We start from the raw sequence: 26,418 nt of genomic DNA on the forward strand, positions 1-26,418 counted from the left end.
GCATTGAACATTAGCACTTTATTTATTATATATATATATATATATATATATATATATATATATATTTTTTTTTAAAGTACAGTAGTATTGCTGCCCCCAAAGTAACGCTACGAAATAAAAGACAGAAATGAACCAAGATTTTCAATTTTTATTGACTTTTTTTTTTTTTGGACAATATCTTTTCCAGTGTCATCCATAACCTTTCACACCTCAATTGCATAACTTTCCATGGAAGCTAGGAGGCGTCGTAAACACAGGCGGGACGACGCTCTGCGCAGTCAACTTTTAATCTCCGGGTGAAGGGGGGGGGGATAATAAAAGATGTCTGCAAACGTCACCTCGAGTCTGGTTTGCAACCTCCTAGTCTTTAAGGCTGATGTATTAAAAAAAAAAAAAAAAAAAACGAGGGGGGGGTAATTGCTGTTGAACAGAAACTCTGCCTAGCAACTGGAAGACAAATGGGACTGGACACTGACCCCCAAATGAGATGACAGTCAACATATTTTCAAGCTTGATTTTTTTCTCTTTTTTTTCTTAGTGTGAGGTTTGATGCGCCAGGTGCGGTTTTAGTGTTTTTTTTTTTTTTTTTTAAAGGAAGTTGCATCGTCTCCAAGCATTTGGCTCGTTTTGCGTCAAAGTGAACGATAAGGCGACGAGGTGTCACGAGCAAATTGACGCACAGGTGACAATTACTAAACGCAAATGCACGTGGAGCACGGACAGAGCCGCCCCCCCCCCCCCCCCGGCCCCCTTCCAAACCTGCCAAGGCAACTGGATTAAAAGGGGCAGCCAGCTCTACAAAAAAAAAAAAAAAAAAAAAAGACAACAAATTGTCACATTTGTTTTTTTTTTTATACCTTTTTTTTTTTTTTAAAGCATTGACAGGTGAGTGACAACTGAAGGACTTCTAAGGGGTCAGCGGTCAGTCCGGGATGGGGGAAGGTTTCAGGGCGGGGGTTGGGGGAGGGGAGTTTGTGTCTGTCTGAAGATGTTCTCCTTTAGAAGCGTTTGGGTCCCCATGGTGAAGCCTTGGCGGAGGACACTGGGGCCCCGAAGCTGGGGAAGTCCTCAGAGCTGCTCATGTCAGGAGCCTTTTAAAAAGGAAAAACAAGAACATACCACCGGTAAAATGAGTTCAACAAAAACACTCAAGGTCATCGGAGCAAAGTATTGATACTTGACACGGAGATTAGCATACAGGTACAGTCACTCACATTTGAAAAACGTACGGGTGTGGTCAGTCATGCTTGCGGATAAAAAGTTGCGGGTGTGATTAGGAATGGAATCTCAAGACATTAAAATAACTTACTGGATTAATATAACTAAATTAAAAAAATAATTACAGAACTAAAATCTCAAACTCAGAAATGATCATTTTCAACTGATGTAAAAAACGGTATTTAAAATTTTACGTCACGGTGCGTCGCGATCAAAACAATGAGCACCCCTGGTGGAACTGAATTTCCTTTGACACGGCTCACGATGTTGACTTTCGACGTGAAGCAGCTCTGAACTTTCTTTTGCTTTCGGCCTAACCTCTGTACATGCTCAGTACGGTTAACTTACATTTCCTGTTTCCGGGTGAATACTGGCTGCTTTGGAGCAGGATTTTTTTAGTTAACGTTTAAGAAATAAAAACGTAAATTAAATGTCAAGACTACACAAAATAAGCGACGTCTTCCAATATCTATTTTTTCTACTAGTAACAAAGTTTACGCGCGTGATTTTTCGTGCGCGACTGTGCAGATTTGAGAGCGGGGTCGCATGCGTCAAATGTGATTGACAGCAGGTAAATCTCAAAATTGAACAGTTTCAAAAGCTTAGTTAGGTAGTTCGATGAAGAGATATTTTAGTGAAATATTTCAGGATTTGTTTAATGTAATTTTGATTATTATGGAAGTTAATTAGTGCCAAAAGGATTTGAAATGCAAAGTGATCACATTTTCAATCGTTGCTACAATTCGCTGTCTGTGCCACCAGGCAGAGTTACTTCGGGTCAGAACCGAACAGCCAGCCAATCCAGTTACGCTTTCTTCGTATGTGACGTCACGTGACTAACAAAGCTTAACTGCGATTGGCTGGCTGTTCGGTATTGTAGCAACTATTGAAAATGTGATCACTTTGCATTTCAAACTCAAATCCTGGTGGCACTAATTGACTTCCATAGATTATTCACTTACGGTAAACAAAAAAAAAAAAATGCTAATTTACAATGTCTAAAAAACGGAATATTTAACCAACAACAAATTAAAAAGGAATTAAAAACAGAAATCAGGATGTAATTTACACTCTGAAAAGTATTGTCAAGTACGTCATGAATCTATATATTGGATGAATAAATGAATGGACAAATAGATTCAAAACATTACTTTACTAATCATGCAAGACCTTGTAACGTAAATTTATGATTCTCATATTCCAACACTTTCGGATGCTGCTTTCCAATCACTTTAACACATTTTCCTGAACGGGATCTTTTAACTAACAAGCTAGCAAAGGAAGTGAAAGTCTCACCTTCTCAACGTCAGTGGTCCAGGGAGCCTCCCTCACCACAAAACCTTTGGAGGGGCCACGGTGCTCGTCAGCAGCCACGTGGTTACCCGCCGAGGGCCTCATGTATGCCATTTTTGACTCGTTCTCCACCACGTCTGCCAGCTGAAACCAAAGCCGCATTAATACACACTGGCACACTAGAAAAGAGGATACGGGGGTGGGTGGGGATGGGGGGCACTTACGTATTCTTCCTCGAGGTTAAGGAGGTGGTCGATGGCTTCATCCACCAGCTCGGGACGACCAGTCACCGTCACCTCGTTGGGGTCAGCGGCTCCACTCTGAGGAAACCTGAGATCGACCTTGCGAAGGGAAAACCAGTCAAGAAATAAAACCATTAGTGATGCCTTGAGGTACGAGTTGAATTTGTTTCATTACCACGCGTAACAGACATTCATATTATATCTAAAATAGTAAGGATAGAATTACATAGAATGGCAAAAAACACATTTTTTCCCCCACTTCAATTCTATGGACATTGTGCTGCTCATGCTGGTGTGCGCACGCTAGCCAACCGGGGAGAAGATAACGCAGGCATACAAATAAATATACTGTAGATGGAGACAATCTTAGCTTTTCAAGTATGCCCACCAATGGACCTTTCCAACCCATCAACCATTCTTACAATAATAGCCGCATTGTCTTAACGCGACCCTGCCGCCATGTTGCCTCACAGGCAATACCGGTTGTCAGTCGTGTGCGCTTGGAAAAGTTAATGTTACGAAGAAAATGGTCCTCAGATGCAATTGGTTCGTAAGTCTGATGCCTTGTATCTCAAGGCTAATTGCTTATATGAAAAAGATGACCGTTCCGCACAAACGAATCGAAGCCTGTGAGTACCGTCAACCCTTTCAAAACGCTCCCCGCACCCTAAACCCACCTTGAACTCATCCATGATGCGGCGGATGCCCTTGCCGCGGGCACCGATGATGCGGGCGTGGACCCTGCTGTCCAAAGTGATGTTCTGAGAGATCATCTCCTCCAACTCCTCCACGATGGCCTGGATGGCTTCGCCTGCAGCTATGGCTTTGTGCTCATACCCTGTAATGGTAATCTGGTCCTGCGGAGCAAACACGGAAAACTCAAAATTTTCTACAATGGAGCATCATACACGTGCCATCTAGTAGGGATGGAACAGGTCACTGACAGTGAATTTTTTTTAGTTAGCATTACAGTGTCATATTTTACAAACAGTACAGAAGATGGATAGATTGACTACTACATTTAGTGTCAGAGGGTAGCGGTTGGCTTCTTCTTTCGGCTTGTCCCATTAGGGGTCGCCACAGCGTGTCATCTTTTTCCGTCCAAGCCTATCTCGTGCATCTTCCGTTCAAACACCCACTGTCCTCATGTCCTCCCTCAGAAGATCCATCATCCTTTTCTTTGCTCTTCCTCTCGTTCTTTTGCCCTGGCAGCTTCATCCTCAGCACCCTTCTGCCAACATATTCACTCTCTCGCCTCTGAACATGTCCAAACCATCCAAGTGTGCTCTCTCAAACCTTGTCTCCAAAACATCTGACTTTGTCTGTCCCTCTAATGAGCTCATTTGTAATCCTATCCAACTTCATTTCTGCTTCCTCTTTCTTCAATCGCTAATAAAAGAGGAGCTGAACCCCAGACAACGCAGAATGAAAAGTCAGAAATGTTACAGTACAAAAATACTCAAACATTGCAGAGTGCAACCTAGGATAAGGATCCTGTTATTTTAACTCGTGCATTTTTCATGTCACTTTTTTTCTAATTTAGCAATATATTACTTTTTCTGCCCCATCTATTTTTCAATGTCGATTTTTACATATTTAAAAAAAAATACAACTAGTAAAACTTAAATGACAGTAGGGAAGGAGAGAAAAAAAAACAACAACCCCCATACCAACGGAGAGTTGGGGGGGTGGGAAAAAAAAAAAAAAAAAAAAATCAATTTGGAGTCTTGTCAAATTCTGGAAGTGAACCCAATAAATAACGCTAATCCTGATCTTTTCCTTCCGTGTGATGTGAAAGTATGCCAGCATTTCATTGCTACCGTTTTGTGGAGTATGCAGGGTTCAAATTTAGGAACAATCTGACCAAATCGCTGAAGTTTGTCTTTGAGGTACTCTCCGAGTTGTCAAAAACATCCACATGAACGCAAAATGACAGGCTTTCCTCTGTCTTTCCGGGCATGACTTCTTGAGTTTGCGGGACAGGAATGTGTTCTAAATCTAATGTTGCCAAACCGGCGCCCGGGTCTGAATTGTTAAAAGTGACTTAAACCCTCAAAATGGGATTTATTGAGCCTAAGAATTACCACGGAGATGATAAAGTACCTGGTTTTCATCATTCTTTTCTGGGAACTGGATGTTAACATCGTGCTCGGTGCGAATATTGGTAATAATGGCACCCTTGCGACCGATTATCTTGGGGTGATATTTGGGGTCCACAGTGATGGTCAGTTTGAAGCTCCTGAGTGCCTGCACGTGGAAACAAGTTAGGAGTTAGACATTCCTCGTACATTTGAGACCACCGGCGAACATTTCGAGCGTCAGGACACCGACCCGATCCTCCTGCTCGACCTGCAGCTCCTTGACGCGCTCCAGCAGTCCTTCTTTGGCGCGGTCCAGGTGGTTGGCCAAGCCGGTGATGGCGATTTTATCAGACTGCTGCTCAGGAGCAGGCACTTGAATATTTACCTGATGGGAGTAAAAAGGACACCTTTGAAAAACTGCTCATTCCCACAGCAGGAGGAAATTTTAAGTTTTTTTTTGTTTTTGCATCATTGTGACTAGAGATGTTAAATCTTAACATAGCATGGAATACACATTCTTTAAAATCAGATATCACTGAATAAATACCTGGAAACCTTTAAAAAAAAAAAGGGGGGGGGTGTATAATAAAAATAAAATCCCTAAACAGTTTGTGCTTGTAAAAAAACAAAAACTGCATGTAAAAAAAAAAAAAAAAAAAAAAAAATTGTGGCAATAGCTAAAGTGAATTTCATTTGTGTTTTGACAGATTTTCTACATTTAATAAAATTAGACCTTCGCAAATATCAGGTTTTGCTTGGGAAAATGATTATTAAAATTTTGCCTGTTAAAGACCTCACCGGTAACAAATCAATTTATGTTTGTAGATTTTCTATATTGTCAATTTGAAATGTTTTTATATAAAGACATGTAAAATAAGTTTTTTTTGTATCTGATGCAATGATTAAATTGCAAAAAAAAATAAAAAATTGGGTAGTTGCATTCCTATATAGTGACAATTTTACTCATGTTATCCCTGTATATAGTATTCAGGATTCTAATTTGGTGTACAAAATCTCTCGGAAGGTTGTGTCAAACCATAATGGCGGACAATTTCTGGACATGGATTCTATGTAGATACAATCTTAAGAGTTTAAGATTTAAATGATAGCAGACCAGCCTTTAACTCTATCACAAACCTCAAATTCGTCCATCATCTTGCGAATTCCACTTCCTTTCTGCCCGATGATGTAACGATGAAGCTCAAAAGGCACTTCCACCTCGATGGTGACGGGAACCAAAGCCTTAGAACCGCAAATAAGTTAGTAAAAAGAAATAAAAAAAATAAAATGAGAAAAAAAAAAAAAAAAAAGGGGGGGGGGGGGGGGAATTGAAGATTGAAACCTTCAGTGCTTCCGCAGCAGCCTCGCATCGCTCCTTGCGGCCAGAGATCACAATCACGTCGCATTTCTTCGGCACATTTGGATCAACGGGCTCCTTGATCTCGCCGTTGGCCTCGCCGTTCTCCTGGACTACCTCCAGAGCTGAGACGAGGGAAGAACAGAGCACAACAGTTTAGTCTTTTCAAAAATTCAAGTCAAGCACAATCATCATGACTGAGACCTGCAACGTAAATATGCAAAGCTACAAAATGTCACAGTCAATGAAAATCATGCTTGTACAAATTGTGTTTTGTCAAAAAAAAAAAAAAAAAAATGTTAAAAATAGAACGCAAGTCACTGGCGAGAATACACGTTGAAATAAACCAGGCTGCAGATTTTATTTTAGGAATATTGTTGCTTTTTAACGAAGACTGTGCATCTCCAAAATGTTTTAATAGGTGTGTGATTGTAATAAAACATTTAGTTACAAGGAACAAAAAGCATATGGCCAAGGAAAAGCACATTTTTTAATCAGCATTTGTACAGATTTTTTAGACAAAAAAAAAAAAAGAAAAAAAAAGGGGGGGCGCTGGGAGATGCAATTTATATTTAAAAAGATATATGCTTGAGTTAAAAAAATTGATCTGCTTTTTAATTAATAAAAAAAAAACAGGAAAATAATCTTGATAAAAATTCAGTTTTTTTTTGCAATTCAAAGGGCTATTTGTTAAATGCAAAGTTCAGGATTAAAAGGTCCATAGAGATTTTATCACATCTGAACATCACATTTGATGTGAATTACTTCAAACAACTGACCTACTATACCAGAAATGCTATTTACGGTCAAATAAATTATCCGATTTGAAATACCCATAGGGACATTGAGAGAGGTGATCTTAAGTACTTTGTTACCTTGAGGGTCCTCGCGATCAGGGAACTTAATGTGCACATTGTGATCTCTAGTGATCTGCTGGATTCGGGAGCCCTTGGGGCCCATGATTGAACGATGGAACCTCTGCGCAATGGTGCACTCGATGGTCACTTGAGCATCCTGGCGGGGTCAAAAGGAGAGATGAACCTATTAAATAGTTCTGAAATTTTGTTACCGTGGACGAAAACGCGCTACACTCACCAAGTCCTCGACAATCTCCAGCATGCGCTTTTTGGCCGCTTCCACACACTCTTTGGCTCCTTTGAGGGTGACTTTGTCGCTCTGCGTTCCAGTGCGGGGGAAGCTCACCATCACGCCGCCGTACTCGTCGGCGAGGTCCCGCAGGACTTGGCCACGGCGAGACACAAAGTAGCGGTGGTGCTTGGGGTCCACGCTCAGGGTGTCCTCGATCACGTTGTCCTGTGAATAGAAAGCGTTCACCCGCAGAAATTGAAATATTTTCTTGGAATAAAAATGAGTCAATCATAAAATGAGAAGTCAAGGTTGGTCCATACATCACTCACTTAAATGCATGAGATATTTGGCTTAGGGGTGAAATTTATAAAGTAATAAAATAAACACCCAGACAAATGAACTTATTTTAAACACGTACAACAGATTCATTGAGGAGACCTCGTTGAACACTCAAGTTTTGTTTTGTCATACCAAGCTCTTGATGAGCTCCTCCAGCTCCCTCTGGGCATCGCGCACGGCCTCCTCAGTGCCAATGACCGTGATGAGCTCCTGGTCTTTGTCTTCGGCAGTGGGGAAGATGATCCTCGCTCCGGTGCTGTCGCGCACCTTGCGGATGTTGCCGCCACCTTTGCCGATGAGGAACTTGTGGTACTCTGGCTTGGCGCGCAGCTCGGCCGTGTGGCTCTTTGTTTGCTGGTGGGGGACGATGACAGGAATTTTTATTTTTAAATGAATGAATGAGTTCATATCCTGTTACATGTAAACTTTCCATTTGCAAAGACATCCCTATAGAGTACCTTTTCCTCAGCCAGGGCCAGAAGCTGTTGCTTGGCCTTTTCCACTTCCTCCACGGGGCCCCGGATAGTGACCTTGTCAATGCCCGAGCCTTCACTGGGGAAGTGGATGTGCACGCCGCCGCACTCCTCCATGATGGAACGCACGAAGCGGCCCTTTGAGCCAATCAAGGAATTATGCAGTTTGGAGGGAATTGACAACTCCAACTCTGTGATGTTTGCCTTTTAAAGAGACATTAAATTAAAGTCAGTGTAGAATTTAAATTCAATCAGGTTGCACTTCCAGACACTTCATTCAAAACTGTCATTTTTTTTAATATAAGGTAATAAATGTAACTTGTAAAAAAAAAAAAAAACAACAATATAAAAAGTTTGTTAATCATGATTTATTTTATTCAATTTATTCTGCTTCCCATTCTGGTCTGCCTGAGTGACATTTTATCAAGAAAAACATTTTTTTTTTAACTGTTGCAGCCTTTTTAGGAGAAAATCTCATGATTACATATGACTATCATTTAATGCAATATAAAAGGTAGGTTTTAATTTTTTTTCTTTATGCGGTAAGGACCTTGGACACACTGCCTTTTTCAGTGGACAAAACAAGATAATTTCAAAACACACAAGGCAACTTTTTTTTATTTTTTTTTTAAATACATTTAGGGCATGACAAATAGTCGCTAATCACTTTTTTTTTTGCTCTCCTTGAGGCGGCAGAAACGCAGCGACAACAGTGAGCTGTATGAAAGGAGTCCGTCACCTTAAATGTTTTCAGTGATATTCTATTTCTGAATGCACCAATTTCGTAAGGGAATGAGAACCACAAAAAGAAAAGACAGGCTTAAGCAGAACTTTGAACACATTTGTAGCAAACACGGTGGCACAACTGTGTTTAAAGACCTGACTTTACCACCTACAGGATGTTTATGCCAATGATGAGTGTTGCTGGGCAGACCGGGAAGGTCGGTTTAGGATCTACTTGTGAATAAAAGATGCCATTGTGAAATATTTCTTGCCTTAAGTTTGAACCCCATGATACAGAATATGACTATTAAAGTGCAAGGAGAGCATGTAATCATATCACTATTAACGTGGATATTTGACATCTAAAGCTGTCAAAGGCAGTGTATATTTAAAGCTTTGCTGCAATAATAATTGCAAATATGGGGAAAAAAAAAGCTCTGTGTGTACTGTCCCATGCAGAGTGTAGCAAAACTGCTGAATATTTTATAGCGCCGCTGGATTCCTTGCATGCGTATGAGTCTTACCAGTTCCTTTTGAATGGCCAAAATGCGGACTCGTGCAGCCTCACAGTTGGCCTTCTTCCCAGTGATGATGATCATCTCAGAGTTGCTGTTCTCGGCAGGCAGGTCGATTTTGGTGTTGGTTTCCTCACGAATCTAACGAGAAAGTCAAAGCAGACTCTTACACATGCAGGATGAGATGCCAAATTCATCAAGCGCGACAATTTCATTTTTTTCCTCATCTATAATAGCTTATGAGTCTAACGAGTAGATCTCGAGATGCAAAAAATAAAATACCTATTACCTATAGTATTTTTCACAGTATAATGCGCACTTTCAATGAATGGCCTATTTTTAAACTGTTTTCATTTATGGGCGCACCGAAATTTAAGGCGCATAGAATAGAGGCTACACTAGAGGCTGGGGTTATGTTACACATCCATTAGATGGAGCTGCACTAAAGGCTCAATATTGATCTGTAAATAATGCGCACCGTCGGCTTTGGAGAAAATTAAAGGCTTTTACGTGTGCTTCAAAGAGCAGAAAATACTAAATTACCTTTATTTTTTTTACATGTAAATAGCTTAATCATTCAAGCTTTTAAATGACCTCTCATTACCTTTTTAATATTTGAGCCACCTTTTCCAATGATATTCCTGTGGAACTGCTTAAAGATTGGGACGGACACGGAAAAGCTGTTCTCCATCTGGGAAGACACACTCGAGGTCAGTGTTTAAATGTGACGATACAATAATTGTCTGGACCTCAAAGGTTTGAGCCTCACCATTTCAGCTACCATCTTCTGCATGAACTTAGAACACTTTTCCACCTCAGTTCGCGGGCCCCTCAGCTGAACAATGTCACTTTTCTGGGCGGGGTCAGGGAAGTTGATGATGACCTGAACATTTGGAAAGATCATTAAAATAATTGACAGGTGCCAGTCTGGCCCGTCTCACCCAGTTACCATCTTTTGTGTGACGTGGCAACTTGAGTATGACTTGCCAGTACCATGACAATGAGTAAGCACAAATGCTGGCAAAACAGTTACTCGTCAGTTGTTAAAAAACTATGTTAATAGGATGTTAAAATTGGTCAATACAGGTTTTTCTGGCTGTGGTGGTGACACCCGTAACTGTTAATAATGAGAAATAAGTGTGTTCATGTGCCTGATCATCCAGGCATACAACAACAATGCAGCTCTCATTAGCTTTTGGCTTTCACATAAGGGTGGTGTCATAGGAGTCAGTTGCATTGTAAAAGTAGAAAGGAAAAAAAAAAAAAAAAAAAAAAAACTGTCCTCAATCAGTCTTGTAAAGTATGTACAGTGTTTGTCTGGGGAATAAAACAAAAGCTAACAGTAGACTCCTGGAGGTAAAAACGTTTTTTCAGCTCACCTCTGGGAATTTGTCACGCACTTCTTTTATCTTCTCTCCCTTTTGCCCGATGATGGCTCTGTGAAAACGCTGTTCGATGATCAGATCCTTTGTACGCTCGTTCTCCTGCAAGTAGGTGGCCATGGATTGAGTAACAGTGAAACAGCCGTTTATGAAACGGATGTGCAAGTGCACACGGACCATGCGTGACGCAAGCTCCAACAGCTCCTTCTTGGCCTCCTGTACACCCTGGGGGTCCCCCTCAATGCGGATCAGGGTACTCTTCTCGTGGTCGGGGGGGATACGGACGGTGACTTTGTGTTGCTCCTTGATGCGGTTGACTTAAAGTAAAAATAAAACCTGGTTAAAAGTACAATCACCAGGAAAATTCAAAATAGAAGAGTGCTTACTATTAGCACCAGCCTTTCCAATCAGATGTCTGTGGAATTTGGGATCCACACTGATCTCAGTGTAGTCCATCCGACTTATCTGTTAAGGAAAAGTAAACACGTCATGTAGACAACCACGGTGGGACACCAGACTGGACTGAGGTCAGTACTCACTAGGTCTGCGACAATGGCTTCAATCTGGCTCTGCACCATCTGCACATCTTTGGTGGGACCCTCCAGGGTGATCTTATCTTCTCCCTCGGTGAACTCAATGTGCACCTACATGGGGTACATAGACATTTAAAACGGAGGGAGCGAGCATTTCAACAATCATGAATAATCGCTTCCATTTGACCCACCTTGGGCATTTGTTGGGTAATTTTGGCCAAGTTCTGCCCCTTCTTGCCAATGATAAATCGATGGAGCCAAGAGGGAGCTGTTACCGAGGAAACAGTGTAGCTGTTTGCCTGGAAAGACGACAAAATAATTTTAAAGAAAAAGACAAGTAAAATTGTTAGCAGGATGCCCAAAAAAATGGTATTAAAGTGTTTCACAAATAAATCCAGAACAGCAGTGCCTCAGGCTAGCAGACATGACTCCATGGCTCCAAAGCAGCAGACAGTTACAAGTTCCACCCCAAAAGTAGGTCGAGTTCAGGGTAACTAACAAACACGAGAGACGCCGAGCGTTTAACCTCTAAAGCCAGCTTTTAAAAAATGGGGGGGGGGGGGAGTAGAAAATGAGTGCTTGAGTGATGCACAACAAAAAAAAAAAAATAAAAGCTGAAACTACATTACAGAAAAGAATATCCAGCTAATACATTGTTTTAGCACTTCCATCAATGAAAATTATTCCATCACATGATAAAATATGCAATTGTATCCATTTAATTTGACACTGTTAACTTGTAATTTCCTTTTATACATTTCATGTTTCAGTGCAGAAAATTTTGCTTGTTTAAGAAGTTTGTCTATAACCTTTTCTAAAAAGAAAAACCTAATGTGGCACTTACTTAAAAGAAAAGATTTAAGCTATGATACATAATTACTCCAATGTGAACCGCTTTAAAAATCTTTTCTTAAAATAAAAACTATTAATGTTGAACTTTCCTCAAAAGAAATGAAGCCAATTACGCAAGATTTTATTTTGTTGTGTGGAGACCTTGCCTGTCTGAATCCTTTTCCTATAAAGACAACCCAATATTTCATTTTCCTAGAAAGAAAAGACGAGCTGAATGTCCACGTTGAGTAAAAAACAAAAAAAAAAAAATGCAAAATTTGCTTTGGTCTATTTTGAAGGGAAGGAGTGGCTACAATGACTGGCTATTGTGCAAGCACTGATTGCAACCAACTTCAAATATGTATAATGCTATAAAACATCTTTAAATGTTTTATTGTAAACATTGGAAAAACAAATTAACTGGGTTTGACTCCTATAGAATGAGATTTCGAAACACGGTGGCCACTAGGTGAAAGCAATGAGGAACACCGTCGGTTAACTCACCTTGGCATAAACTTCGGTGAGGGCCTGACCGAGGCGGTCGGGCTCCCCGCGAAGAATGACGGTTTCTGAGCTGCTGTCGGAAGGTGGGATCTCAACCGAGACGCCGGTTCTATCCAAGATCTCCAGCAGGGTGTTTCCCTTGGGGCCGATCACGTACTTGTGCTGAGACTTCTTCACCTCCACCGCGATTGTGGTGGCATTCTTCTTCTACACCCAAAAAAACGTGCACGTAAGAAGCTAACCTGACTTAAAACTGAAACCGTTTGTGGTCTTCAAAATGGCGTACCTTGTCTTCGTAAATCTTCTTGATCATAGCCACAGCAAGGGCCACCTGCTCCTTTTCCCCAGTGATCACGATCTCAGTCTTGTTGACGCTGGGAGGCGGCACGTTGATGCGAGCGCCCGTTTCCTGCATCAGTTCGCCGACCAGCTTGTTGTAGGCACCTGTGATGAACGGGTGGTACACCTTGTCGATGTTCACTCTCTCCACAGCTCGCTTATCCTAAAAGGGGGTGGGGCAGGTTTCACATACATTTTATACACACATGCCATATAAAGTAGTCGTAGAATTATTTCATGGAACCCCTGATGACTCCCTGACCCCACCTGCTCGTCCGAGATCAGCATAATCTCGTGTTTCGCCTTCTCTAAGCCCTCCTTGGTGCCAGAGATCTTGATCTGGTTGCTGGGGTCGTCAGGTCTTGGGATCTGGATTTTGGTGGCGGTCTTCAGCTCCAGCTCCTGTAGCTTCTCCCCGTTTTTCCCGATGACGAAGCGGTGGTGCTCCTTGGGGATGCCCACAGTAGCTGAGGCCTGTCGTGATAAGAACAGCTTTGTGTTAACAGATTTTCACATTTTGGGGGTTAAAAATGTAAATAATTAAATCAACACCACCCCGCTGGTTCCTATGCCAGACTTTTGCAATTCAAAATGTTTCCCGGGACTAAATGTGGCTGATTAGATCGTTGGTCTCAGTTCTGGAGGACCAGGGTCCAAATTCCGGCTCCGCCTGTGTGGATTTTGCATGATCTCGCAGTGCCAGGAAGGGGTTTCTCTGGGCACTCCTGTTTTCTCCAAACTCCCCAAAACATGCATTAATTGGGGACTCTAAATTATAAATTATTAAGTGTGATGAGTGCGACCGGTGTCTGTCTCTATATGCCCTGCGGTTGGCTGGCAACCAGATCACTGTGTTCCCCCCCCATTGATAGCTGGGATAGGCTCTTGCACTCCCATGACCCTCATGGGGATAAGTGGCTTGGAAAATAAATGAATGAATAAATGTGGCCTCTACAACTAGAAAAAATGACATCTTTTAGAGAGGACAAATATACACAGATGTCATAGCATAGGGATGTGACATTCCCCCACCCATCTTCAAAAATATTTATTTCAAGTCACAATGGTGATACAAATATAGAAATCTGTCAATCTGTCTTTTTATATCACAATAACCTAGCATTTGAACAGGGGAGTGTAGACTTTTTACATCCATTAGGACAGGGGTGTCAAACTCCAGTTTATTTTTGTCACGGGCCACATTGTAGTTCTGGTTTCCCCTCAGAGGGCCGTTATGACCGTGAAACCATAAAAATTGTTTATCGCCTCAACATATTGACACGTGACATTTATGAATTACTTTTGGAATCAGAAATCTAAAAATAATGGGTTTTTCAACTATTGTTGATGTTTGGTAACGTAAAAACGCTTGCAATACCTCAACATTATGATGTATGCTATGGCAAATTGAAATTTTGGTACAGACTTGAAGAATCACGAAAGTTGACATCCATGATTTGCCTTCGCGGGCCACATAAAAATCATGTGGCGGGCAGGATCCGGACCCCCTGCCTTGAGTTTGACACCTGCGCTCTAAGATATCCTCTCCAGGTCAAAGTATTAGCAAACCTTTTAAGTGGATGTCAAATAGAATTCAATTAAGAGGCTCCATTTTGGGAGAAGCGCTTCAGAGAAAGGAAAGAAACGCAAGTCTTGAATGTGGAGATAATGTACTTGACATGCAAATGATGAATGTTATTTGTCACTCTCGTAAATACATTTATGGACATTATTCATGTGTCAATCTTTGTTAGTTACCGAAACAGAGCAGCAAGCTTAAATCTCATGTTAGGTCCCTATGCAAGCAGAACAAGGTCACTCAAAACACATTTGATGAGAGACGTTCTTCACCTGAGTCTGCAGTCGGGACACAATCTCCTTGCGAGCCTTCATCACGGCGTCCATCTTTCCGGAGACCATGATGGAGAGACCCTGATCTTTAGCCAAGGAGAGTTCCAGGTGGGCTCCGGTCTTGTGCATGATGTCCACGCAGACCTTGCCTTGGTCTCCGTCGCCAAACTGGTTGATGTCCTTGTACTTGCGCTCTTCCAAAGGAACATGAAAAACCTGGTTCGACAAATGAGAAAAATACAGTCACGTACGACAGATTTGAACGTTTCCTTCAACGGTTGAAAATGTCTAAGACCACTCTTAAACGTGCGGATCAGTAAGAGCTTGGACTTGCGGCGGTGATACCTGGGTGATGACCGAGGACTTCAGAGAACGCATTTTGGCGGCCCAGGCGCTGGTGCTCTCCTGGGTGCCCTCTGGCGTTGCTGCCTTCTCAGGCAGTGGCGGGAAGGCATCCTTGTAGGTGGGAAGGGCGTCCTCCTCTTCTCCCCCGGCGGCACCGGTTGCTGCCCCGGTGGCAGCTGCTGCTGATTCCAAAAAAAGAGGCGATTTCACATCGTACTTGAATTTCACACATCCTGAAGGAGGGTGACGTACTCACCACCGCTCTGCTCCGGCAGGAGCCCGATGCGGTGCTCATTAAAGATTTCCTGCGTAAGTACAGCGACTGAGCTCATGGTTGAAATCCCACGCTTAACACAGAGTCCGAGTGTGCCACTGGAAGACAAGGGGGGGTGGGGGGGGAATTGGCATTTTAATCGCACCGCTTCACACAAGTATTAAATTGACACAATTTTACTTTTATTGAAAATAAAATGGTATGAAAAGAAATGCATCTCAGTAAATTAGATCATGGTAGAAAAGCTTCACTTCAGGAGTTCAAAAAGTGAAACTCGTTTTGCAGGTTGATTCCAAATTTCTGAAATATTTCAGAAGGGAAACGCTTACCCAACTTTGAATTAAATTATTTCGTTTATGTGATATTCTAATTCTTTCAGAGGGTGAAAGTGGAATAAAATTATCTAAAAAAATTACAATGTCGGCACAGTGGGGCAACTGGTTAGAAGATTCGCCTTACAGTTCTAAGGACCGAGGGTCAATTCCCGAACCTGCCTGTGCAGCGTTTGCGTGTTCTCCCTGTGCCTGTGTGGGTTTTGGGTCCCAAAATCCAAAAAACATGCATCAATAGGAAACTCTAAATTGCCCCTAGGTGTGACTGTGAGTGGGACTGTTGTCTGTCTCCATGTACCCTGTGATTGGTTGGCAACGGGTTCAGTGTGTACTCCACCCCTGGTCAATGATAGCTAGGATATGCTCTGACAGTTCGGCGACCCTTGTGAGGATAAGCGGCTCAGAAAATGAAGGGATGAAAAAATTACAATGCATTCAAAAAGTAGGTTGAAATCACATTTTTATCCCATTCGTACAGACTTTTTCTATTCATTTCATGCTGGCAAAATGTGTTCAAATACATTTACAATTTGTATCATGTTTAAATTGGTGAAGGAAACTTCGTTCAAAATTCAGTTTTTCCACTTCCGTGCACATATACAGTTGTTAAATGCATGTATGCATTGGGGAGAGGGGGGGTGGGGTCCTGGCGCAGCCCCCTCTGAGTGACAAGCTTGTCGAGCACTGAAATTATGAAGTAAATTACTTTTTATCCAGCCAATGATGAGTGGAAAGGCCAGCACGCACGTCAGACAAGTTTACGCACCTCACATTTAAACAGTGCGTGTTAATGTATGGTATAAACTGAGTGTGTGTCACGGGCGTTTGTTCAAAGTGTGTGACGCGATCGTGGGAAAAGATGACAGTTCATGGAGTGAATGACGATACCCATGTAAGAAGCACCAGCTATTTTGCCATCAAAAGCCCATTCTCAGTCTTTTTTTTTTTTGAGGTGTCACAAAAGCAATCAGTCCCTGCTGTGTTTGACAGGTTTATTTTCATAACAAGCAATGTTCTGCCGCTTATTTCAAAAGAATGGGAAAACAGAAAAGACGTTTTGGTGAATAGTGCATCATCACAAAACAATATTTTGTGAGGCTTGAAAGATCTGGCAAAACGCTTCAAAAGTTCTGCCAAAATAGGGAACACTGCTTAATTTGCTCCGACAGTGGCAGTGCATGAGTGCTGAAAAATGTTTATGTACTCCTGTCATGGGAGTCCCTGAAACATAATTCTGATACCTGCATCGTGACTATGACTACAGGAGTTTGACTTTAAACTACATACGCCCAGTTTTCCCACAATATCGCAATGCATGTACACACAGAATCATGCATTTAAGGCAGGGGTGTCCAACTCATTTTTGTCACGGTCCACATAAAATCATGCGGCGGGCCGGATCTGGGCCCGGGGCCTTGAGTTTGACACCTGTGATTTAAGGTAATAGCTTTTAGAAGGTAGATAAGAACATTCCAATCTGCACCTATAAATAAGGGGTATTGTAAATCCAAATTGAGAGGTAAAAAATTGCCACCTTTCATCGAGAAAGATCCTGCCAACTTACTCCAACAGAAACTAGCATTTATCGGTCGGTGAGTTTTATGCAGAACCCAGTGACAATTTTCAACGCAACAGGTCGGGATAAGAGAATGGCGGGCGTTAAACATCACACTTCCGTTCCGTCCCTCATATACGAAGCGTCCCAGCTCTGATAACGCTCAGTCAGTGGAACGCTGCACCATCGTGCACGTGTAAATTGTGGCGAAACAAGCTTATCGTGAATGGACTTTGATATTCTCAATTATCTAATCGCCTGTCATCAAATGTCATTGGCGGGTTGGTCGCATCCAGTTTTGGGCGTTTTGCCTTAGTGCCTTGTTTGTGCACACACCTGCACTCATCTTCCGCTTTTTTCTATTATGCAAGGTGGCAGTTAACATCTGGCGAAAGGAGCGATTGGATTGACTATCGGACACTAACAATGTGAACAGGCATCTTCTTGTTCACCCCTTAAACTTAACTGTTCTGTTCATTTCTACCGTGCAAGGTGGTGGCCATCATGAATAACTGGAATTGAAAGAAATTATATGATACGAACACTCCGAGTACGTACGTTTCCATGCATGATGAGGAAAATGCTAGCAGTTCTGTGTTATTGTCCAAGGTTGTGGCTATTAAGGACGATTTATGAATGGAACAATCACAATGATGGGTCAAACGTAGGGTTGCAGCTATCAAATATTTTTACAATCGCGTACAGTACAGCCTCGGTTCACGAACGTCCCCGTTCTCGAACAAATTGATTTTCGAACAAAAAGTTCCATTTTTTTTTTTGCTTCTGTTTTCAAACAAAAATCAGTACTCCAACACCCCTAACAAAACCCGGAAATAACAGAACGGGTGCGGAGCCAGACCAGCTGACCCACCCATGACCCGCTTACTACTGACAATTCGAACACCCGATAAAAACCCGGAAATAGCATAACTTGCGCGGCGAATGATTCGGTTTTAGAACCGCCTTCTAGAACGGATAGTGATAGAGAACTGAGGCTCTACAGAGTGTGAGCGCACAGCGGTGGGTGTTGTGGGCTCAGGTTAACCGCTAGTTGTTAAACAGCCGTTTATATAGTTAGCGTTTTTTCCATAAAGAGCTACAAAGTACACTGTCTGCTGAGTCTGTGCTTGACCGGTTGTGGGGCGGCACTACAATGGCTATATTGGAGATTGGCGCACTAAATTAGCTAACAACTTGTCATGGGGATCGTAGGGGCATTTTTTGTTGTACAGTACTTGTCTTTATTTATTTCTTAAAGCCTGAAAAGATCAAAGTTTGAACATTGTCATTTTGCACTATTTCCTGTGCGCGAGTCTGCCGTAATCTTCATCCGCGTGTGAAGGTTTGCAGCACAGAAAGTGCGCCTTTTTTTTTTCCAAGAAAAATAAATACTGAAGTAATCCTTTTAGCCTCAGTCGTAATCAGTTAATACACAAAATTGCTCGGGTGAATATGCACCAATTTTATTTCACTAATTGGATTATTTTGAGTCACTTTATTTCTACAGTGTGAGGCAGAGGTTATAGGAAACAATGCATGTTGCTCACGAACAACAAGAACAATGTGAAATTAGAGTCCCATGCACAACTCTCCCCCCCACTAGAACGCAATTGGAGTGCACATAAGGAGAATTTGAATAAAACGCATTTTTGCAATCCGAAACTGAGCACCATCGCTTCAGAGTCTTTCATTATCAGGAGTTGAATCCACTTTCTTTTGACAAAGGAAATTTCAAATGCGGCCAAAGAGGTGGACTTTCACTCATGAATTCTCCTGAAACTTCCGAGGGACGACGCCCACAACAGAGTAGAACTGGCTGATCCCAAAGATTTCCTTACTTCAGTCCTGGGTTAGGCAAACACCCCACCTACATATTTCAGAACACCCGCTCAGTGGCCTCTTCCTCAGGACTTCATAAACACGGAGGCAGCGCCGTCCATTACACATAACTGCAGGCTTTTAATTTAAAATGGCTTGAATTAACTGGGTGAATACTTTGCTCAAAATCTGTTCATGGATATTTCCACTTGTGAGATTTGGTTTGAATTTAAAAAAAAAAAAAAAAAAAGAGGAGCATTCCAAGCAAGCGACTGGGGGGGAAGAGGGGAGGGAGGGGAAAAAAAAAAACAAAAAAACACAGCATGAGCAATGTGTAACATGAAGCAAGTTAAAGTTGGAACCAGGTTACATTTACAGATCATTTCCTTTGTGGTCCATATGCAAATATTGAGGTCGAACACAACTTTTCCTCAGGGTATAATGGAAACAGAAAATCCATTTCAGTATCAAACCTGTTTTACAGGCTTACAAAAAAATGCTGCTTCGTAAGCTGAAAAAAAAAAAAAAGAAAAAAAAAAAAGTTAGTTGGGTTCAACTAGGCCCCGTAGCTCAGTGGTTAGAGCACTGGTTTGGTAAACCAGAGGTTGTGGCTTCGTATCCCACTGGGGCCTCCACTCCCTGAGAAGGGTTGCGTCAGGAAGGGCATCTGGTGTAAAAATTGTGCCAAACATATATATGCCTTCATCTGAGATGACACGCTGTGGCGACCCCGAAAGGGACAAGCCGAAAGAAACAAACAGTCGGGTTCAACTAAACAAAGACCTGAAGTGAAAGGAAGGTGGGGAAATTCAAATTTCCCATTGACCATGGTAGCTGTGAGCATATTTATTTATTTTCAACTCTACTTTCGCATGAAAGTTGTAATAGCAAACAATTCCCAAACTGAAGCAAAACGCAGAGCTGAGTGCAGTGAAATTATACTCTGAAGATGAGGCAGTTTTCATAAATCACTCGATGTGGAGCAACGCTATTGATTCGCTGATGTGCAAGTCATGTCGCTCCCCTAAAAACAGGCACCGTAACAAACCCGTTTATTAATTTGAACTACTACCCATGTGATTATGTGGAAAGCATAAAATGTGCCACTGCCAGCAACCAACATTGTCCCACTCCACACATGCTAACGTTACTGCATTTAGCCACTACCAGTGGTGCAACTGCCAAAATGCGATCAATTGGGCCAATCATTAATCGGATGGTTTGTAACATGACAGAACATGTTAATCAGTAGTGTTCATAAACACGGTGCATATTTGTAAGTAGCAATAATATTTATAGTATGAAATGTAGCACCATAACCAGAAAATGATTGTTTATAATCCCAGGTGTCTTCATTATTCCACAGGGGGCATTTTGTTTAAACTTTATAGTTAGTTGGGTGGCACGGTGGATCAGCTGGTAAAGCATTAGCCTCACAGTTCTGAGGACCCGGGTTCAATCCAGAGCTTGCATGGTCTCCCGTGCCTGTGTGGGTTTTCTCCGGGCACTCCGGTTTCCTCCCAAGAACATGAAAAATTAATTGGACACTCTAAATTGCCCCTAGGTGTGATTGTGAGTGCGACTGTTTGTCTCTATGTGCGACCAGTTCAGGGTGTACCCCGTCTCCTGGCCGTTGACAGCTGGGATAGGCTCCAGCACTCCCCGTGACCCTCATGAGGATAAGCAGCAAAAAGGAAAAGGATAGTTATTGATTTAGTCTGCTAATATACTGTTGGGGGCGTTAAAAACATTGTTAAACTCCCTCCTAGCTTTTTTAGAATTCAATGCAGGTGCTTCAAAACTGGCATTTGAGGAACAATATAAAAGAATTGTAATAACTGAGACTAGACCAAAAATTTATACAAGAGGCATTAGCCAAAAATGGTATAAAATTTTAACGAGTCTTATAGTTAAAAATACTCCCAGCAGTGGCATTTTAAAACAATAGCAGCAAATTTCAACATTAACTGATAGTTTAACGCAAAGACTCACCAGCTAATTGGTCAGTTACCAGATAATCCGTCCTGTAAAGATGCAAATTCCCGTCAGCCTGCCAGCTTTTGCCTTTGGACACAGAGAAAACAAGAGTTCAGCACTTTCAGAATGGATAACGGATACAAATTACATTACAAGAATTAAGTCACTAATTAATTAATGGACGATGTCAAAATATTCCAACAATAGAGCTCGTGCACGTGACGTCACCATTTTCACGCCGCCAAATTGCCGGTCAAAAAGAGTTGCTAGCTAGACAGTGTGGGCGATATTGAACCGGAGCAGAATAGACACAATGCCCGAGACTTGTTGTCCTGTTGGTTGTCACAACATACGAGACAGATATTCAAAGAGGTCATTCTATAGAACACCATCTGAAAAGATAGATTGATTTCGGCAATTAAACGTGATGGATGGTGCCCCGCCGAATACACACGACTGTGTAGTGATCGCTTCACTTCAGGTAGAAATTATTCTTCAATCTCAAATTCCCAAGAAGTATTCATAATGCAAAGTTTGCTCATTTGAAAACAATGCGTACTAAAAGAAAATAAAAGACAGGGAGTTGTCTCCAACATACACAGAAGTGTGTTGGGGTCAACCTATCCCTGACAGACATTTTGTTTTCAATATGCAATGTTCTCAAATGAGTGCAAAGCATATCTAAAAAAAAAAAAAGAAAAGAAACCGGTCACACAGAAATTTACCTAGGTTCACGTGTCACCGCAACAAGCTTCGTGTACTGAGAAGCCGACTGTCTTTTTTTTTTGTTGTTCTCAAAATGAGACAAGTTGGCATTATAAGTACTTTCATTTATTTGAATATTGGTATATGTATTGAATACTAGCTGTAAAAGATCGATGGGTTTCAGCAAAGGTTAACATGTAGCCGAACACACTTCCGCGTTCACGAGCCGTCAACCCTTTGAGAACAGATCCAGCAACAAAGTATTTGTATGCGTCCAGACTTTTCTACGCTAACAAACTTTTCCGTGTAAATCTCGACGACTTACTCCCCAGATTCATGTGTAGATACAGTTGTCCAAGACAAGCGCAAGCGGGGTAATAGTCCAATTTCTTATCAGCGAACACATCGACTTTGGCATTAAATATGGGTCCTCTTTGCCAAGTGTCTCATTTTTCCACGTACCTTCGTTTATTATCACCTAAATGTTTAATGGTATCAGACAAAACTCTGGGCATTGTACTATAAGACGTATTTTCGCGTAGTCTCCAATCGACTTAGCGTTGAACAATGCTTTGCTTGACCGGCACTTCCGGCCAGTGACGTGATTTGATGACCTAGGTCCACGAGCTCTATATACAGTAAGACCTCACCCAGCTCACAATTTTTTCAGAACAACAAGGTATTGGCTAGAAAAACACCCATTTATGTGCATTTGCATATTTTTGTCTTTTTCTTGAATTGGCATTAGATGGCACTTAAACACCCTACTCCTCAAGTGACATGTTAGCGGAAGAGTAGCTAGCGTCAGGCATCAGCCTGAATAGTAGCGCGATGGAAAAATCCAGTAGCGGTCAGAGAGGCCGGCGAGGATCCTTGTGTGGTGAAACTGGAGAAAGTAGGCTTCTTAGCTTCCCAAGATAATGTAGAAAAAACAATTACAGTACTCTGAATCGCCATCGGCAGCGCTGTAAGGTAAAACCTGATCAGCTGCTAACAGTTTTCTGCTGTCAACTATGTTAAGTAAAGTCATAGGCCGTACAGTAATCCCTAATTTTTCACGGTTAATGTGTTGCTTGTAGATAAAAACTCAAGATCTTCAGTGACCACACCCATAACTCAAAATATGGATCTCAAATCATCTTTCCCCATTTAAATAAATGGAAATGCTACTGATCTAACCCAGCCTCCTTGACCCTCAAAAAACAAAAATAGATTTTAATGAGGGGAAAATTTAGTCTAATAGTACTTCATAAAAAGATACAATAATGATCAATGGAATGGAAAGAATCTAACAATTTTTGCTGACTTTTGCTTAAATTCAAATGATCATTTATACAACTCCGACTGGTGTTCCTGGGCCACCTGTGGCAGTATATAATACAGCCAAACGGATGTCGACGGAGAAAGGTGACGTCACAACAGTCGAGTAATAATTTGCAAATTAATCTTTCTTTCGGCTTGTCCGGTTAGGGGTCGCCACAGCGCGTCATCTCAGATGAACGCTCATATTCGTTTGCCCCAGTTTTAATGCAGGATGCCCTTCCTGACGCAAACCCTCTTGGGGAGTGAGTAATAATTTGCAGAAGTTTAAAAAAAAAAATTGCCAATGAGTGTTTTCATATTGAGCTACATGTGTCACTACATAGTTCGCTCAAATAACCATTGTTTAAAAGGTTATAGCAGTCACAGATGCTATTTTGGAGCCAGGCTGTCTTTGGCATATCCAATTATGCTAGCATTGGGCTGGTGGACTGAAATGCTATCTGCAATCCTTAGTTTTGTGTTTACTTTGACAAACCTAACTGGGGTTGCAATATATAAAGTAAAGTGTCTTATTTGGAAAAATGGCTCACGAGTTCCATTTGTCAAACAGATCCTTGTTGAGAAAGAGAGGTAACTGCAACCACAGTGCACACTGATTTTTTTTTTTTTTTTAAGCCATATGACAGCTCATATGTTGGAAAACTAAGGCAAGTTACATGTGTCCCAAGGCAACTGTATTTAAAAGAATTAGTGTCTATATATTAGTGAGCCAAAAAAGTGAATTGGAACATAATTATGTTGTGTTCTGTGCTAGTATGCCGTCAAAGCACAGCACACCAGATGCAGGACAACTAAAACTGCTAAATGCCAAATTCCTTTTATCTTCATGTGTGGAATCTGTAACAGATAAATAATCTTAAATATGAAAAATCTTTATGAGGGCACCAAGCCAGAAATTTAAAAAAAAGAAAAAACGTGTGTGTGTGTACACCAGGCCCAAAACTCCCAAGTTTTGAGCTGGTCTGGCCGGCTAAACTTGAATCAAACACTTTGCATTGACGATGCAAAGACTTTAAAAAGATAAATGCAAATCCCAGATTAGGGATTTAAAACGCTCCGTGTGTGCGCGCGAGGGAGATTGACAGCTTTGAAACGACACTGTTAGCTAGCTCGTGATAGCCACCAGATGTACACGTAATACGTCTGAAATGAAAAAAAAAAATAGATATATATATATTACTAGCCTTTTAAGTTTCAGCGATATGGGTTGCCAAAATACGGAGGGGAAATAATGAGGGTTATTGATATTATAGGGCCGTGGTTTGGCGGTCTCATCCTCCCAATTCGGCAACTCAACTTAGTTTGCACGAAGGGCGAGAAGAGAGTGACACGTAGCCGGGAGGGCTAATGCTAAATCGGCTACCTCCTTGTGAACATTGCGGCACAACTTCCCGAGCTACGCCATAAACGTGCCACCAAAACGACACGGTGATCGACTGTGAACTATCGTATAACATTTTTTAAAAATATTCAACTCTACGGTACTCCCGCGGATGTGTGTTCGGTGACCCATTTTGTCCGGACCGTTAATAAAATGTTCAAAGTCGCATTCATTTAGAATTTATCCGGTGTTCACTAAAGTATTTTTGGAACAAATTTAAAAAAAAAAACAATATTCACTTAGCATTAGCTCCGATTAGCTTCCACGACTACACTTGCTAGCTGGCCAAGTCCACGTAGACACAGTTGCTAGCATAGGAGGCGGAGGAGGGAGTAGGAGGCGTAATGACACCGAGTCCAGGCCAGAACACACGCCGAGGTCCAAAAGGAGAGACGAGCGGGGGGCTCGGGGACGAAACCCGGCCTGGTAAACGAGTCCATTCCCGCCGCCGTTCGCGCGAGCAACCCGACCCGGCAGTTTGGAGCCGCGCGACGGTTGTCAATGACGTGCAAAGACGGCCGAAATGGTGAAGACACAACGACTTACTTCTTTTTTGTGTTCTCGTCTGCCCAGAAGGTGCAGAAGCGGAGATGAAATTCCACTGGCGAGGAGGTGGGAGTGACGCGTGACGCATATATACAAGCGACGCCCACCAATCGGTGGCCGCCAACGTCACGCCGGAGTCCGGTTACACGGCCCGGAGCACCACGTCGTCTTTCGCCGACTTCAGGGAAACGTCACAAATTGAGATCACAAATGTAAAATTCCAAAGGCAAAGCCTGTTTTAGTGTAGATCTTAATGATCCTATATTTTTCTTTTTTTTTTAATTTGAACTTTTTATTTTTTTGGTTTACCCAATATTAACGTCATGCTGCATTGATATGTTAAATCCATATAAAAATGACAGATTTAGAGTGGATTATTCAATTCAATCGATTCACTGATTTGAATAAGTAATAAAAAGAGGATTCTAACTTTAGAATGATTAAACTGAAATAAAGGAAGAAATAATCCTGCAAATATTTACTGTGGTCCCTTGACATACGAGTGACAGCACTCACTATTTTTTCAATATAAGAGTCATAGTTCGGCCGGTTATTTGCTTTGCAGGACGTTGATGCTTTGAGATAAGTTTTAATTCGTACCATGACCATGATTGTAACTCAAAACGATTGGATCTCAAATAACATTTTCCCATTGAAATGAAGGGGAATGCCATTAATCCGTTCCACCACCCCCAAATGTGTAAATGTGTTTTTTTTTAATGACAAAATAGCGCTATTTTACTTCATAAGAACATAAAGTGATTGGTAGTAATAAAATAGAATTAAAGAGAATTGAATAATTTTTGTGACTTTTTTATCATTCAATTCAATGCACATGGCCGCACGGTGGATCAGCTGTTAAAGCGTTGGCCTCACAGTTCCGAGGACCCGGGTTCGATCTCGCCCCAGCCCGTGTGGAGTTTGCATGTTCTCACCGTCCCTGTGTGGGGTTTCTCCGAGCACTCCGGTTTCCTCCCACATCCCAAAAACATGCAACATTAATTGGACACTCTAAATTGCCCGTAGGTTTGATTGTGAGTGCGATTGGTTGTCTCCATGTGCCCTGCCATTGGCTGGCAACCAGTTCCAGGTGTACCCTGCCTCCTGCCCATTGACAGGTGGGATCGGCTCCAGCACTTCCCGTGACCCTCGTGAGGATAAGCGGCAAAGAAAATGGATGGATAAATTGCCCCTAGGTGTGATTGTGAATGCGACTGTTTGTGTCTATGTGCTCTGCTGTTGCCTGGCAACCAGTCCAGGGTATACCCTGCCTCCTGCCCGTTGACAGCTGGGATAGGCTCCAGCACTTCCCGCGACCCTCGTGAGGATAAGGGGCAAAGACAATGGATGGATGGATGAATAATTTTTGTGACTTTTTTTTTTTTACCATTC

The 26,418-nt window shown here is 41.9% G+C and overlaps 1 protein-coding gene across 3 annotated transcripts; it reads right to left on the minus strand.

Annotated features, from left to right (window-relative positions):
- Window positions 1-128: 128 nt before the first annotated feature.
- On the minus strand, window positions 129-25,171 carry hdlbpa (high density lipoprotein binding protein a). 3 transcript variants are annotated; one of them, XM_061825122.1, is made up of 28 exons: window positions 25,027-25,171; window positions 21,087-21,158; window positions 15,372-15,487; window positions 15,116-15,294; window positions 14,771-14,986; window positions 13,187-13,393; window positions 12,867-13,082; window positions 12,581-12,787; window positions 11,437-11,544; window positions 11,252-11,356; window positions 11,099-11,177; window positions 10,890-11,029; window positions 10,710-10,814; window positions 10,100-10,213; window positions 9,935-10,021; window positions 9,340-9,471; window positions 8,078-8,296; window positions 7,752-7,973; window positions 7,287-7,505; window positions 7,067-7,205; window positions 6,177-6,316; window positions 5,972-6,076; window positions 5,085-5,219; window positions 4,857-5,000; window positions 3,431-3,610; window positions 2,736-2,852; window positions 2,515-2,655; window positions 129-1,091 (listed from the first exon to the last, which is right to left on the minus strand). In XM_061825122.1, the coding sequence occupies exons 3-28, from the start codon at window positions 15,445-15,447 to the stop codon at window positions 999-1,001; spliced, it is 3,825 nt and encodes a 1,274-aa protein (XP_061681106.1). In that variant the 5' UTR covers window positions 15,448-15,487; window positions 21,087-21,158; window positions 25,027-25,171; the 3' UTR covers window positions 129-998. The 3 variants fall into 3 exon arrangements, with proteins under 3 accessions (XP_061681106.1, XP_061681104.1, XP_061681105.1); XM_061825120.1 differs by having other exon boundaries at window positions 15,116-15,297; XM_061825121.1 differs by lacking the exon at window positions 25,027-25,171 and adding an exon at window positions 24,720-24,924 and having other exon boundaries at window positions 15,116-15,297.
- Window positions 25,172-26,418: the final 1,247 nt, after the last annotated feature.

The sequence above is a fragment of the Syngnathoides biaculeatus genome, chromosome 7 (assembly GCF_019802595.1).
Source record: "Syngnathoides biaculeatus isolate LvHL_M chromosome 7, ASM1980259v1, whole genome shotgun sequence".
NCBI lineage: Eukaryota > Metazoa > Chordata > Actinopteri > Syngnathiformes > Syngnathidae > Syngnathoides > Syngnathoides biaculeatus.

Bases quoted from the DNA above. Each gene is read 5' to 3' on its own strand.
- hdlbpa (XM_061825120.1), bottom strand. From the start codon at position 15,447: ATGAGCTCAGTCGCTGTACTTACGCAGGAAATCTTTAATGAGCACCGC. The intron at 6,317-7,066 runs GTAACAAAGTAC...CCCTCGTCTCAG, and splicing joins TGATCGCGAGGACCCTCAAG to CTCTGGAGGTAGTCCAGGAG. The intron at 5,220-5,971 runs GTTTGTGATAGA...TACTCCCATCAG, and splicing joins AGATGATGGACGAATTTGAG to GTAAATATTCAAGTGCCTGC.